At 34.9% G+C, this 16,440-nt stretch overlaps 1 protein-coding gene across 8 annotated transcripts; it reads left to right on the top strand.

Moving 5' to 3' along the window:
- The first annotated feature begins 1,621 nt into the window (after positions 1 to 1,621).
- Positions 1,622 to 6,123, top strand: LOC105771841 (protein PSK SIMULATOR 1). 8 transcript variants are annotated; one of them, XM_052632950.1, is made up of 9 exons: positions 1,622 to 1,715; positions 1,907 to 2,149; positions 2,267 to 2,367; positions 2,885 to 3,210; positions 3,343 to 3,435; positions 3,531 to 3,621; positions 5,044 to 5,137; positions 5,565 to 5,590; positions 5,680 to 6,123. In XM_052632950.1, exons 4-9 carry the CDS (start codon positions 2,972 to 2,974, stop codon positions 5,833 to 5,835), a joined length of 699 nt encoding a protein of 232 aa, XP_052488910.1. In that variant the 5' UTR covers positions 1,622 to 1,715; positions 1,907 to 2,149; positions 2,267 to 2,367; positions 2,885 to 2,971; the 3' UTR covers positions 5,836 to 6,123. The 8 variants fall into 8 exon arrangements, 5 of the variants coding, with proteins under 5 accessions (XP_052488910.1, XP_052488911.1, XP_052488912.1 ...); XM_052632951.1 differs by having other exon boundaries at positions 1,673 to 1,781; XR_008197106.1 differs by lacking the exon at positions 1,622 to 1,715 and adding an exon at positions 5,328 to 5,470 and having other exon boundaries at positions 1,793 to 2,149; positions 5,766 to 6,123.
- The last annotated feature ends 10,317 nt before the right edge of the window (positions 6,124 to 16,440 follow it).

Genomic DNA, 16,440 nt, shown 5'->3' with positions numbered 1-16,440 from the left:
TCAAATTTACATTTAAATGATAACAAATAATATTGTTTAATAGAAAATGTTTTTATTAAAGAGAAGTCCTAACTCCTAACTATTTATTATTATTTTCAATCATAGTTTATTTAAACTACTTTACTAGAAAAATATATTAAATTATGAGTAAAATAAAATATCATAAAACTTAAATTGTTGTTACTTGGTCTAATACCCACTAGAAATTAATACTAGGTTTTTAGGTGAGAAAGGGTTATAGGAAAATATTATAAATATTGAAATTCGAATAAAATTTATTAAATATTAAATTTTAGAGACTAATTAAGTGAAGTTGGGATTCAATTTAGCTAGTAGAGTCGGTGGGGTTAGTTGGACGATTTGCTTCCGAAAAGAAAAAAGTTGTTTGTTTTTTCTTGATAACAAAAAGTGTTAGCTGGGTCTCGAGTCTAGAGCCGAATGCTGCTTCAGGCAGTATAGTGGTAGTGGTGGACAAGTAGGTCTAATTTATCTTAATAGCCCAATTGCAAAAGAAATTGCAAATATCTTATATTTGCAATCATTAATCGAATTACGTTGGGTACTTCGTTAGGGTGGGTGAGTGGCGAGTGCTGAGGTCCAGGGTTGGGAAAACAAAATGAGCAAAGCAGGGTAGGGTTTGCATTTGGATTTGGGTCGGGTTAGTGGATAATGATGAATAAATATCATCATAATGTTTATTATTTTAGGATTACAGTTTTGAGTTTAGGGTTTAGGGTTTAGGGCTTGGGGATTAGAGTTTAAGGTTTAGAGTTTACATTTTAGTGTTAATATGAGGTTAGTGTTTACGGCTTATAAGATAATGATCAAATTTATTGTTTTAGGGCTTGATGTTTATGGTTTACGATTTAGCGTTAATGATTTGACTGTTATAATGCATGGTTTAGAGTTTAAGGTTTAAGTGTTACCATTTTAAGGTTTATGGATTAGGTGTTACGAATGCCCAATTTAAAAAAATTTTCCAACTTCAAGCTCGTTTTACTCGAATCACCCATTTCATTGTTTAAAAACAATAAAAAATATAAATCTAAGCCTAAACATATTTTGGACTAGGTGGCTTGTATGGGTAGTGAACATTTCTAATTATCATTTAAAGAGTAAATAACATATTTTTTTTAAAATTTTGAAAGGTTTTATATTTTTCGTGATTTAAAATTTTAAAATGAATTTTAAAAGATTTTAAATTTTTTAAAATTTTAAAAGATTTTAAACTTTTATTTTATAATATTTATATACTTTTTAAAGAAAAGACCAAATTAATAAAAATTACAAACATTAAAGACTACAAAATTATTTTATCATTTTCTAATTGCTACATTGATAATTTTAACCGTAAAATTAGATGTTTAAATTAAAAAAAAATTAATAGATTTAAAATGAAATAATTTTTTATGGCGTTTTTATGAAAAATGCCGCAAAAGGTAAGCAATAGCGGCGTTTTTATAAAAAACGCCACAACAAATAATTTTACTTTAAAATAATTTTTAGCAGAAAAATTATAAAATTTTTAGCATAGCAAAACGGCGTCATTTTGTAAAAAATAAAATAATTTTTTACATAGCAGCGTTTTTTTATAAAAACAGTCGCAAAAAATATTCAAAATCCCGCTCACTCCCAACAAAAAAAATTTTTGGTTACCCGCTCGTTACTCCCTCTTCTTCTCATCTCCATCGCGAGCCCTAAATACCCAAATAAAGGTTTGTACTTAATTCTTTTTCCCTTTTAATCTCAAAATTCCATGAGTTCTTTTGCCCCAACATCTCGTAATATCGTTCAAATCCCTAAACCTTTTCTTTTTCTCTCCATGAAGTTTACAATTTAGTTTTTAAGCTTTGTGGGGTTCTGTTTGTTGTTGTTCTTTATTCCATTTTTGTGTGTGTTTTTGTAGGGAATGGAAGAAAATTACAGGAGGTTGAAGGAGATAAACAAGAAGTTGAGAAGGGAGATTTAATGGAAGTTATATCCCTTTCCCAACTATGAATTTGTTATTATTTTGTTTCATTTTATTGGTTGATTAGAATGGGGGAGATAAAGGACAACGACGCCTACGAGGAAGAGCTTCTCGACTACGAAGAAGAAGATGAAAAGCCCCTGACTCTGCCTCCATTAAGGCTGCTGATTCTGCTAAGAAGTTAGTCATTTTAACTTATACATATTTTTAAGGAAAACAGTCTTCTAATATAATCTGCTAGTTTTTGTGTAAAGCAATTTGATTTTAATTTGTTTCATTTCTTTTTATGTGGTGTAGGGGGTATGTTGGAATTCACAGTTCGGGATTCACAGACTTTTTGCTGAAACCGGAGCTACTTCGATCTATTGTGGATTCTGGTTTTGAACATCCTTCCGAAGGCAAAGTTTTAAACTCATGTCTGATGTTAACATTCGGAATTCCGTGAATTAAGTCATTTTTGTTTTTCTTGCTTTTAGTGACTTATAATGGTGGGCAATATACAAGTTTGGTGCTTTATTATTTTGATTTACTGTTTTGGATGAAGCATTTGTTGTTACAGGATATGCTTTGTAGTAATCTTTGAAATACTTTGCCTTGAAATTATATTTTTTTCAACTTAATTTATCTAGGCATGAAAGTCTTCAAAATTATCATAGCTTTTCTTTTCTGTTGATTCAAACTGTTTATTTAAACTTTTTTTTTTGTTTATATATATATATGTATACATACTATTTTTAATAAAATTTTTAATAATTAATTCATTCTAAGTTAATTGGACTTGCTTACGGCTGAACATACAGTTTATATATGAATATGCTTCATCTGCATTGCCTGATTCACTTGATCTAGTTTGGCTGTTCTTTGATTCTGATTCACGATTGTTGAAATAATCGATTTGTTGCTTTAGTTTTGCAGGTTTCTGAGGTTGGATCTCTTTTAGGTAGAGCTGGTACTGCTGGGCTTGGAAAGGCTGTGGAAGTTTTGGACACCCTTGGTAGTAGCATGACAAATTTGAACCTCAACAGTGGCTTTATCTCAGGGGTAACGACAAAAGGGAATAAAATAGCAATTCTAGCTTTTGAAGTTGCAAATACGATCGTTAAAGGTGCCAATCTGATGCAATCGCTTTCTAACGAGAACATCAGACATTTAAAAGAGGTGGTCCTTCCATCAGAAGGAGTGCAAAATTTGATATCAAGAGATATGGATGAACTCCTGAGAATTGCAGCTGCTGATAAGAGGTGGATAATAAATGCCATGTTGCTTTGAAAATGATTTTGTTGTTATACAGTTTGTTAATATCCTCTCTAATGGTGGTTAAATTTCAAATAATGTGAAAGTTTTGAACATTTTTTGTTATCCATTTCCAACAGGGAAGAGTTAAAAGTTTTTTCTGGAGAGGTGGTGCGTTTTGGCAACCGTTGTAAAGATCCTCAGTGGCATAATTTGGATCGTTATTTTGAGAAGTAATTTTCCGGCTTGTTGCACTTTTTTAAGTGTTGTTTATGACATTAGTACAAGATTCTAAAATCTTTCATGCTGTATCTTTTGTAATATTTAGGTTGGGTTCTGAGCTTACACCTGAGAAGCAATTGAAGGATGAAGCAGAGGCAATAATGCAACAATTGATGTCTTATGTTCAGTATACAGCCGTAAGTATCAGTTCCTACCATTATTCTGAGAAAGCTGCTCTTAGAAGTTGCAGTATAAGATTAAATTGTTTAAAACCGAAATTTACATTCCATCTTTTCCTAAGCAGTAGAGAAAATATTTCTTTTTTCCCTTTATGTTTGGAGACATTGTATGAACCAAAAATCCATGTGGCAAATATTTTATTTCTGTTATTCTTTATCCTGCAAGGCTTCAGAAGTTTTCTTCTTAAATTATCTATTGCATTATTTTTTTTCCCTTATATTTGGAGACTTTGTCTGAACTACATATCCATGCGGCAAAGTTTTTTTTTTTTAAATATTCTCTCTGTTGGTTTTTTCTTTTGAAAGGCTTCAGAAATTTCTTTCTTAAATTATCTATTACAATATTTTAAGTAATGATGATGCTGTTTTGTTCTATTGCATTTTAGCATGTGAATCAATCTTGGAATATGTTTAACACTGTTGAGGCTCTAGAATAAGTCATGGGCATTCCTACTGTTGCAACATTCATAAAACTTGCTACCTATTCCAATTATTTGTTGATTCATGGCTTTGTTACGAAACTTTGTAAGAGTGATTTGCCAATGACAGTAATTTCCATTGGCTTGATATCGTCCTCTCTTCTCCTTATACAACACTTTTGTTGCTCCCATATTTTGCACCCACTTCTAAAATTCTGTTTTTGCTGCTTTTCTTATTATTGCCTATATTGGATAATTCATAGTGGGTGAGAGAAATTTCGACCTCAAACATTATTGTGCCAGACAAACTGTAAAATATGGTGGTTTATTCAAGGATGGTAAAATAGTGTTCAATCCAAATCCAGTAAGGCTTGATTCTCAAGCTTTTAGAAAGGAATGATCGACCTACATTTTTTACCTTGGAACTTTTAAGGACCAATTGCTTCTTCATTTTTGAACTTTAATGCAGTTCTTTGTCTCATACGGCAGTTTTACCTCTTTAAAGTTTACTGTGACAATGGTATAGTGCTTTATTTTTTTGAAGTATGAAAGAAATCTGTATCATCTTTTAATACTATACACTTTTTTCCCCCAATTTTAATGCACAAGTAAAGTATGACGTAGATCTCTAGCCTCCCTGCACTTTTAAGTTGAAAAACCAATTATCTTGATGATTCACTAATGGGGAATAATTTGCTATGTAGGCATATTTTATGAGAGTAGTTACTTTCTAAGGACATCTTAGAGAATTGTTAGTTTAAGCTGATTGGCTCTAGGAACAAAAGAGGATATAAATTCTATTTATAACGGCTGATGGTACAGAGTTTTAGATTAGCTAAGATTGCTGAAAATTTTCTTGCTTTCGAATTTGCTGTTCTGATGCATTTCTTAAGAAAGAAGGCATATGAATAATGGTTATAACTGATCTAATCATTTAAGGAGAGAACTGTTTTCTTTGCAGGAATTATACCATGAGTTGCATGCCTTGGACAGATTTGAACAAGATTATCGACGGAAGCTTCAGGAAGAGGATAATTCAACTGCTGTTCAAAGAGGTAACCTGTTTCTAACAATATATGTTCAATTGAAACCAATATATGTTCAATTCAGTTTTATTTTTAAGAGGCTGTTAAGCTTATTCATGGCCCTTGGGCATGTTAGTGCTTTCTAGCGACATTTCATTTGCACAATTTCTATGAGTGCATCCCATACTTATTTTGAATTTATTGGATCTCTCATATTTAGATTGGTGGATGCTACATTCCATATTTTGGCTGCCCAGCCTGGGATTATAACTTAGTTTTCAGAGGCCTAGGTTGAGTCAAACTGGATATTGTCTGTGACACTCTCGGCAATTATTTGCTGTCTCAGTTCTTTTAATATTGAAGGTTCTTTATGACCAAGTTTTTCCTCCTTCCTTGGTAATTTTATCGGGTATGGCTAATTTTATGATGGTACTATAATTTTGATTTTTACATGCAGGAGACAGCCTATTGGACTGTGATAAAGTAAGTATTTATCTTAACACTTTGAATCAATCATTTGTTTTGCATGATATATTTATTCTTCCTTGTATCGATTATTCCATTTTGCTCAGATATTTGTCTCCATACACAAAGACATACATTGCTGTTTAAGGAACACATGCCCTATACTGAGTTGGATTTTTCCATGCTCATGTAGGAACACATCCCCTATGCCCTATTTTCGTTTAAGGACCGCCAAGGAAATTCTGAAACTGAAAGCTGATTGATCGGATGTGTATGTCGGCTTTCATCAACTACTTTCGAAGGCCTTACTAGGAATTGAAATGGTGTGCAAAGAGATTGCTTCTTCTGATCTGATTTTTCGATATAAATACTGGACAAAGTATGGCTATTTCTTGCCAGTTGCATTTACTGTTGTTAGTAAAATAGGATTCTCTTCTTAGGATATTAGTTTCTTCACTTGTATTAGACTTAACAATGGCTTGCATTGCATTGGTGTTGATTTTACCTAAATTTTGAGGTTTATAATTTATAATTTTTATTAATTATTTACATTTTCTCACTTTTATTAATTATTATTATTATTTAAGCTTCCTTTATTTGCCTTCATTTATCATTTTCAAAGAAAATTTAATTTAAATAATTTTTTATTTATCCTTAAAAGTATATTTAAAGTTCGAATTTAAAAAATAAAACATAATATAATATTTATCATAAAAATAAATATTATTTGATTAAAATAATTTGTTTGCATGATATGTTTTTAGCGGCGTTTTTGCGAGAAACGTTGCTAAAGATTTGTTCTATAGCAGTGTTTGTGATAAAAAGCGCCGCTAAAAGTCATGTTCTTTAGCGGCGTTTTTGACAAAAGCGCCCCTAAAGGTCATGCTCTATAGCGGCGTTTGTGACAAATTCGCCGATAAAATGTCATGGTCTTTATCGGCGTTTGTGGGAAAAGCGCCGCTAAAGGTCATGGTCTATAGCGGCGTTTGTGACAAAAGCGCCGTTAAAGGTCATGGTCTTTAGCGGTGTTTGTGGGTGGGAAAAGCGCCGCTAAAGGTCTTAGTTTTTAGCGGCGTTTGTGGAAAAAGCGCCGCTAAAGACCATGACCTTTAGCGGCGTTTATTTCTAGAAACGCCGCAAAAGTGAGCGACGCGTTCAATAACGGTGTTTTTTGCGACGCTTCTCAAAGCGCCGCAAATACTTTTAGCGCCACTAAAAAGCGCCGCTAAAGGCCTAAAAAAGCACCGCTAAAAGCCTGTTTTGGTGTAGTGTTCACATCCCAGGTAATTGGCCTCATCTCTAAATAATTCTCCTCTGATGCTTAAAGATTCCTAATAACCATTTACGAATCGCTTTCCAAGATGACTCTCGAACTGACGACCATGCAGAACAGCCATTACTTCAGCCAACACCACCGTCCTAACCAGTTTATGCATTCTGAATCTCAAGCCCATTAAATTACCATCATCATTCCTAATTAGAAACCCTGGTGCTACACGGTTATTTGCCTCATAAAACCCAACGTCCACTTCACTTTGACCAAGTTCATAGGCGGAGGCTCTCAATTAATTAAGGCTCGGGGTCTGGGATTCTTTAACATTCATGACATCTCTCTATAATCCCTACCATATCCCGAATAAAGGTAATAACCTCCTTCACACTTTGTGTTTCCCTTTCATGCAGTAGCTTGTTGCAGGCAAACCAGATTGCCCATATTGTAATGGCGATTTCCTCTTTAGTATTACTAGCAGAATTAACGAATAGCCAGTTTAACCATTTGTTGAAATTCAAATCTGCAACATAACTTGGCCACCGATAATTTAACTTTGACTAGACCTGCATAGTAAACGTGCAGTCTCGCGCAATATGAACAGTCGGTTCACTACAATCCTGACAACGCGGGCAACTATTATCGTGCATAATTCTTCTGAAGTGCAAGTTTTGAAAAGTAGGAATGCAATTTTTAGCAAATCTCCACAATAAAATGCAAATTTTGGCAGGGCACATTAAACTCCAAATTTGCTTAAAATTGAACTGCTCCAAATAACTAAACTAGGAAGGCTCTAAAAGGGCTTTATAACCACTTTTGACAGAATAAGTACCCGAATGTTCTCTAATCCAAATTGCTTTATCAGATTGATTTGTAGTAGTGAAAGAGATACTTACAATCTTATTTCCTTCTTCCTCCAAAAAATTTGAATAAATTAGTTGTTTATCCCATCGATTTGGAGTCGGGATAATCAAATAACTCACATACTCTAAGCCCTCTACTCTACTCGTACTAACTCGTGCTCTTCTACTTCTCGGTAGTCAATAATCCTCCCATATCAAAACTGATAACCCTGATCCAATCCTTCACCCAAGACCAGATTGAAGCAAAGCTTTGGAGCACTATGTACTTTTCCAAATCAGAGATAGGTTAGAACCTAGTAGGGCATCCAAAAAATTAGATCCATGATAATATTTTGCTCGAAGTAATGTGACTGTTAAAGTGTCTAGAGTTTCCATTAGTCGCCATCCCTTCTTTGCTAGTAAAGCAATATTAAACTTATATAGATCTCTGAAACCCATACCTCCATCCCCTTTTGGAATACACAATGAGTTCCAAGAACACCAATGTAAACCCTTTCTTCCAGCTTTCTTCTGCCACTAAAATTTAGCAGTAATAGATTCAAGTTCTTTCCAAAAATAATTGGGTAGCAAAAAACAAAACATTGCATACATGGGGATTTCCTGTAACACTGCTTTAATTAAAACTTCCCTTCCCCCAACTGAAAGCATTCTTGAACTCCAACTAGATACTTTTTTCAGCAGCCTTTCCTTTACCTCCCTAAATGCCCCCTTTTTGTTTTTCCTAGAATCGAAGGAAACCCGATATACTTTTCTTTATTCATATTCAAATCAACACCCAGAATTTGACAAACCTCCTCTCTGTTTCTCTGCACAATATTGGAACTAAAGAACATACTAGACTTTTCAAAATTTATCAATTGTCCCGAACTCTGAGCATAATTTTCCAATTTTTCTTTAAGCAACATAGCTCATTCAGTTGTGGCCTTCCCAAAAATAAGACTGTCATCAGCGGCAAAAAAGGGTAATTAAAGGGGCGTGCCTGTTAATTCGAACACCCTTAAGATCCCATTCATAACTGTCGCCCGAAGAAAAGCTGAAAGTCCCTCTCCACAAATGAGAAAAAAATAAGAGCTAAGCGGATCTCATTGTCTAAGGCCTCGAGAAGGAAGAAACAAATTTCTCACCTCACCGTTCATAACCACTGAATAAGATACTGTTTCAATACAACATATAATTTTTTGAACCCACAACTCCGAAAAACCCAATCTTCTAAGCATGGTCCTAATGAAAGCCCATTCAACTCTGTCGTGCGCTTTGTTCATGTCAAGCTTTAGAGCAAAAGACCCTTCCCTCCTAACTCTTTTCCTCCTCATGGAATGCAAAATTTCATATGCGATGATGATATTATCAGTGATTAGCCGCCCTGGGACAAATGCACTCCGCGCCTCATTTATACAGTAGTGGAAGACTTTTTGGAATCTGGTCACTAACATTTTTGCCATAATTTTGTAGAGGATATTACATAGACTAATGGGTTGAAAGTGAGTCATGAGCTTAGGACAGCTAACCTTAAGGATCAATACAATCCGTGTCTGATTTATGTCGGTAATATTATGACCACCTTTAAGACACGCTATACAGTAGTCTACTACCTCTTTTCCAACAATGTGCCAAAACCGTTGATAAAGTACTACACCCAAACCATCCTCTCCAGAAGCCTTCAACAGATTCAAAGATTTTAGAGCCACACACACTTCCTCATAAGAATAGTCCTGTTCAAGATTCTCGTTCATCATTCTGGATATACACGGAGCAAACCTTTCCAAGATAGCTTCGGGATTTCCAATTCCATTCGATGTGAAAAAGGAGTCAAAGTAATCAGTGGCGAGTGAAAACATCTCCTCATTACTCTCGTACTTCAAACCATTAGAATTTGAAAGACTATCAACCTTATTTCACCGACGTCTTTTTACAGCAAATTTATGGAAAAAGGTTGTGTTGTGATCACTGTTTTTTAGCCAGTTAGCTTATGCACGCCGTTTGGAACGATGGAAATGTGCAAGTGTACACAATTGCAACAAGTAATAAAGTAACAAGTAAATGTCGAGTTATCGTACCCATAGGGACTGTGTAAAGAAATATTTATGAAATGCAATTAAAAACTCATTGGTCAAGGAAAATCGTTTGTTTTGAAAACGGGTTGAATAAAACTAGATTTTAGCTAAGTAAATTAACTAAGAACATTTAAAAGGTAAAAATTCCAATGCACGATTTTTGAAAAACAAGTTTAATCAATATGACATAATTGTGTTAAATCAATTACATTTCTTAACATAATATTACTAAAACAATGTTCATGTTGTTACGAATAATTTCACGGCAACTTGGTAATTTGTTAACTATAGCACATTCATACTTACTAAATTAACTAATCTCTTGAACATACTATGCCAATTCTAATAATTAATCAATTTTAATAAGCAAGTAAAAGATTAAGTGAGATAAAATGTATTCCCAAATTGAAACAGTTTAATCACAATAATATTGCAAGTTATGCAAGGCTAATGTACTGTTTAATACAATCGCTAATTTAACCCTCACTACCTTAGAAGATTAAACATGCATCGATTAAGTATTGTGTCAATTAATTACAATTTCAATACAATTAATAGTTAATTCATTATTTACCTTACGGTTATAATGCAAGTATAACATAATCATGGTTTTACACAATCAAACAATTTACCAAGACCTATAACAACACAAGCATTATTTTAATAACTTAAGTAGACGAAATGCAGTCAACCTAACACAAATTAAATTTAAGTCATGTTAATCAAATTAGGAATAACAACATAACAAATATTCATAGACATGTTCATAATAACAACAATAAAATCTAAAGGATAGGAAACTAGAATCAAATCCGGTGTTTCTTCGAAGCCTGACTAGTTTGCTCCGCTCCTCCTTCGCTTATTTTATTGAATCGAGGATTCTACAAGCACTTGAATGTTGCTATAAAAGGTGGTTGAAGGGCTCTTTTCTAAGAGGGAAATTGGCAAAGGAAATTAGAAGGGAAAATGGGAAACAAATGAGAGAAAGTGAGTGAAAGAGAAAGAGATGTGTGGAATGAGAGGTGTGTTCAATGAATAGGTGAAGGGGGTATTTATAGGTGGGATTGGCTGTTAAAAATAGAAAAAAAAATCAGCTGCGTTATGCCCCCCTTGGCCGACCACACATGTAGCAAAGTTTGAATGTTTCAACTTTTGCTAAATTTACCTTGAGGCAAATCTTTAAAAGCACAGAAAGTGGAGGGGTTTGAATATGATTTCAAGGAGACTTAAAGGGCTAATTTGCAAGTTAATAAATTAGCTATTTTGAGCTGATTGGGTCAGCATGTTGGACGATTTTGGGCAGCCCGATTGCTCGGTTGGATCAGTCTTTTGTATTAGCACAACTGGACCTCCTTTCGATAATATAATTAATCATAATTATTTAACCCAAAATAAATTGGATAAAAATTAAAATTAATTATATTATGTATTAATATTCATAATTTGGACAGTCTTAGGCTGAAAAATTAATTAGCCTCGATGCTTCAAAAATCGCTTCCCGATTTTGAGCTTCTAGCAGTGTCACCTTTTGTGCAAATCTATCGAAAATAAATAAAAATTTATGAAAATTTATTATAAAATTAATTAAAATTCAATATGTTAATAATTTGAGTAAAATTTAATTATTTTATAATTAATTATATTTTTCGACAAGAATTACTACGAAACTACATGAATTTGAGTTAAAAATTACATGAAAAAGCCTATATATTTTTGTGTTTCCACTGCTTCCAATACAGTTCCTCTCGGTCCACTTCTAAATTAAGAGGTAGTTTGCTATTAATGATTTCACTCAATACCTCATCAGACGGATAAGATTCAGTCAACCGAATGAGTTGCATCTTAAGATCTTTTTTTTTTTATAAAACTCTCTCATTTTTAATACAACAGAACCACGAATCAAGACCCGCACCAATCGCTTTTAATCTATTAGGAAGGTCACCCACATTCTCATTCCATAATTTTAGCACCTCCGGCTCGCACGTATCCTCTAATAACCAAGCAACTTCGAATCTAAAATGCCACTATTTCCCACGATTATTTCCACAATCAGACTATAAGAATAAGGAACCGTGATCAGAAAAAGCATGAGGAAGATAATTCAATTTGTAATTCTGAAATAAATCATCCCAAGCTTCATTAACAACCCAATGATCTAGCCATTCCCGAATCTTATTTGCGTGAGTCCGTCCTCTCTTCCATGTAAAGCATTGACCAATATACCCCAAGTCTATAAGAGAGCAATCAAAAAAAGTTTCCCAAAATCTACTTATTTGTATCTCCCTCCGAGGTAAACCTCATTTATTTTTTGAAAAATAAACTATTTCATTGAAATCCCCAATAACCAACCAAGGGATATGGGAACAATCATCCAAAGAGCGCAATAAATTCCACGATGCCTCCCTTTGACTCTCCTTTGGTGCTCCATAAAACCCTGTACATCTCCAAGTTTTACCATCTATATCCTCATCAACCATCACATTAATGTGCCTCATCGAAAAACACTGAAGTGATACCTTGCAATCACTACGCCAACCCAATGATAAACCCCCACTTCTACTATCCGAGTCAACGTCAATCCCATTCGGGAATCCATATTTGTGTCTTATCTCCACCATCTTAGAACCTTGTAGTTTTGTCTCTATTAAAAAAATTACAAAGGATTTGATATTTCTAAGCATATGCTGGAGACGACGAACTGTCCGAGACCTCCCCAAGCCTTGAATGTTCCAACGAAGCAGCTTCATTGTGTCCGACTGGCCTGCTTAGGGAGGCTTGCGATCTACTAAAGTTTGGTACCTACAGCAGGGTACCCAATACTTCATTCAAATCTTCATGAAAAGAAACTCCAGAATGAGTTGACTGAACCCGGGGTCGCTTTAGCCCATCACTGTGTTTTATTGGGCTATGTTCCTGTTTGTGGCAAACCATATCTATGTCATAATCATTGCCACAGTCCTTAGACGCTTGACCCAAATTCCATACTTTTAATGGGCCTGAAACTAAAGGTGCGTTGACCACCTCATTTGTAGAAAGAGAATAACAGGAAATAAATCCTGAATGAGCCCTGTTAGTAATATAGTTTTAATTTAACTTTCAGTTAGTTAGTTAGCAGTTATGTTTCTGTTATTTTCTTTATAAGTTGTATATAACAAGACCTTTGCATTGAAAATAGATTGAGCAGTTTTCATATATTTTTATTCTACATGGTATCAAATGTAAAATTTTCTATTCTCTTGCATTTTCCTGCACTTTCTTGCTTCGCAAACACTTTGTCTCTTTGATTTTTTTCGACTGGCACTCCATGATCCTACACTACCCTCTAGTCCTTATTACCTTCATCCAAATGAAAATCCAGCCTTTGTTCTTGTTTCTCCTGCCTTATCAAGCTCGAATTATCATTCTTGGTCTTGAGCAATGACAATGGCACTTTTATCCAATAACGAACTTCAATTTGTTGATAGCACAATCACAGTTCCGCTCCGAATGGATCCTCTTTATTTAGCTTGGAAAGGTGTAATACTATGGTGATTTCTTGGCTGCATCACTCTATCTCGCCTTCGATCATGAATAGTATTCTTTGGCTCGATTTTGCTTATGCTGTTTGGCGCGATCTCCGTGAACATTTTTCTCAGGGAGATGTTTTCCGCATTTCTGATCTCCAAGAAGAGATCTCTGCTTTCAAGCAAGATGATCGCTTGGTCACTGATTACTTTACTGAGTTGAAGATTCTCTGGGACGAGTTGATGAATTTTTGACCGATTCCTGTCGTTCTTGTCCAACATCTTGTTCCTGTGGCGTTTTTGCTACTCTTCAGAAATATCATGATAATGACTATGTCATTCGTTTTCTTAAAGGCCTTCATGATCGTTTTGCTGCTGTTCGCTCTCAAATTATGCTCATTAATCTATTGCCTACGATCAATAAAGCTTTTTCTTTGGTCATTCAACAAGAACGCCATCTTATTGCTAGATCTTCTCAAGTTTTTGTTACTAACACACTGCGTTAACATTCTTCTTCTAAGAAATCTCAGGCAAAATCGCTTCCTGATTCACGACAGTGCACTTTTTGTGGCAAATCCAGGCATACTGTTGATACCTGTTATGAGAAGCATGGTTATCCACTTGGTTATAAGTCTCATGGTCGGGCTTCACGTTCACACACTGTGCTTGATGATGGTGCTGTACAATCCTTAAACTCTTCACAGTCTGTTGCTATCTTGCCATCTGATTCTTGTGTTACTTTGACACAAGACCAATTACAACAGCTGCTCGCATTGCTTCCATCTTCCAACTCTACCTCCCCACCTCATGTTACCAACACTGCCTCTTCCTTACATCAAATGCATTCTACATCTGCAGGTAACCTCTTTTCCTTTCAATCACACCATTGGATCATAGATACTGGTGCGACTGATCATATTACACATTCTTTATCCTTATTTGTCTCTTTTACTTCAATTAAACCTGTGTATATCAATCTTCCTAAAGGCACCAAAGTTTGTGCTTGATTTTCTGGTACATTCATTTTCAATGATAGCCTTTATATTACAAATGTCATTTATGTTCCTCAGTTTGCTTTCAATCTATTATTTGTCACTAAACTTACTGCCATATTACCTTGTTCATTTACCTTTCACAAAACTTATTGCTCCTTACAGGCCTTTCCCTCTTTGAAGATGATTGGTACAGCTAACGTTTTCCATGGTCTTTTTATTTTGGACTCACCAGCTCAAACCTTCTCCACTACTATTCCCACTGCCTTGTCAGCTACCACCACTTCATGTCACCTTTGGCATCATCGTCTCGATCACCTTTTTGACTCTAGATTGAAGTTACTTTCTCCTTCCATTCCTTCTTTGACCATGACAATGCAAATTGTAAAGCCTGTCATTTGGAAAAACAAAAGAAAATACCTTTTCCTGTAAGCAATTCTGTTTCCAATAAAATATTTAAACTTGTTCATATTGATATTTGGAGCCCGACTAATGTTGTTTCTATTACTGGTCATCGTTATTTTCTAACCATTGTTGATGATTTCAGTCATTTTACTTGGATCATTCTATTGAAAGCCAAATCTGAAGTTCGTACTCATATTCAGATGTTTCAGTCGTACTCCAATGGCTATCAAAATTCCTCGAGATGTTTCTACAGATTTGCTTCCTGACAATACTCTTTTCAGGAAACTTATTGGCTGACTCTTGTATCTGGTTTCTACTAGACCTGATCTTGCTTTCACAATTCAATAGTTGAGTCAATTCTTAGACCAACCTATAGTCACTCATCTACAAGCTGTTCATCATGTTCTTCGCTACCTGAACGGCTGCGTTGATTTTGGTCTCTTCTTTTCTGCTTCTTCATCACCTATACTGAAAGCCTTTAGTGACTCTAACTGGGCTGGTTGTCCTCTAACACGCAGTTCAGTGACTGGTTATTGTCTGTTTTATGGTGATTCCCTTATTAGTTGGAAGGCTAAAAAGCAAACCATTGTGTCTCGTTCTTCCTCAGAGGCAGAATATCGTGCACTTGCCTCTACTGCTTGTGAAATTCAGTGGCTTCGATTTCTTTTACGTGATTTGCACTTACCTATTTCTAGTCCTACTGCCTTGTTTTGTGACAACAACTCCGCTCTTCAGATTACTGCAAATCCCTCATTTCATGAACGTACTAAACATATTGAAATTAACTGTCATCTTGTTCGTGAGAAGGTGCTATCCGGTGTTGTTAAACTGCTTCCTTGTTCTTCCATAGATCAACTAGCTGATATCTTCACTAAAGCTCTTGCTGTTGTTCCTTTTCAGATTATATTGTCCAAGCTGGGCTTGTTTTCCATACACTCTCCAGCTTGAGGGAGGCTGTTAGTAATATAGTTTTAATTTAACTTTCAGTTAGTTAGTTAGTAGTTATGTTTCTATTATTTCCTTTCTAAGTTGTATATAACAAGACCTTTGCATTGAAAATAGATTGAGCAGTTTTCATATATTTTTATTCTACAAGCCCCTTGATTAACTTGCCTCAATTAAGGAATCTCATAATTTATCATTTTTGCAAATTTTGTGGAGTTACCAGATTTGGAGCCACCACCCCCATCATCCTCCACCAACCATTTGCTCTTCCAAGCCGAATTTCTCCTTGACTAGGCTTATAGAGAGATAGCCTATCAGACACACATTCCTGTCGCGGACTGTGAGCTTTAATCGAACAAAAGCTTTCACCATGCCCTAACTTACCAAAGGGAAAGAAAAATAATATGAGCTTTTCATATTCAAATTGCACAAAAACCGACTCACTATTCGGAAGAGTGAGTTTTTTTCCTTATTCTTAATGGTTTTCTAACATCAAGTCTCACCCCTACCCGCATTATTCTTTTATAACCTAACTAATTGCTGCTACATCATACTCAACAAAAGTGCCGATAAAACTGCCCAACTGGTGAGCTAAAGTTTCAGACATGAATCCAAGCAGTAGATCATAAATTTACGTCCAAAAATCCACCCAAAATAACAGAACAGAAAGAGGGTCGTCCCCCTCTTTAAGCGGATGTAATATTAGAAGATGAGAGTTAAAGGTCCAAGGACCATTTCTTTTGACTCTGACCACATCAACTTTAAAATAAAAATGAAATAGAAATCGCTCATGCCCTAGATCCGAGATGGAAACACCTCCTATAGGACACCAAACA

The sequence above is a fragment of the Gossypium raimondii genome, chromosome 6 (assembly GCF_025698545.1).
Source record: "Gossypium raimondii isolate GPD5lz chromosome 6, ASM2569854v1, whole genome shotgun sequence".
NCBI classification, from domain to species: Eukaryota; Viridiplantae; Streptophyta; class Magnoliopsida; order Malvales; family Malvaceae; genus Gossypium; species Gossypium raimondii.
The sequence above is the reverse complement of the archived record's forward strand: the minus strand, read 5'-3'. Positions and strand labels throughout refer to the sequence as shown.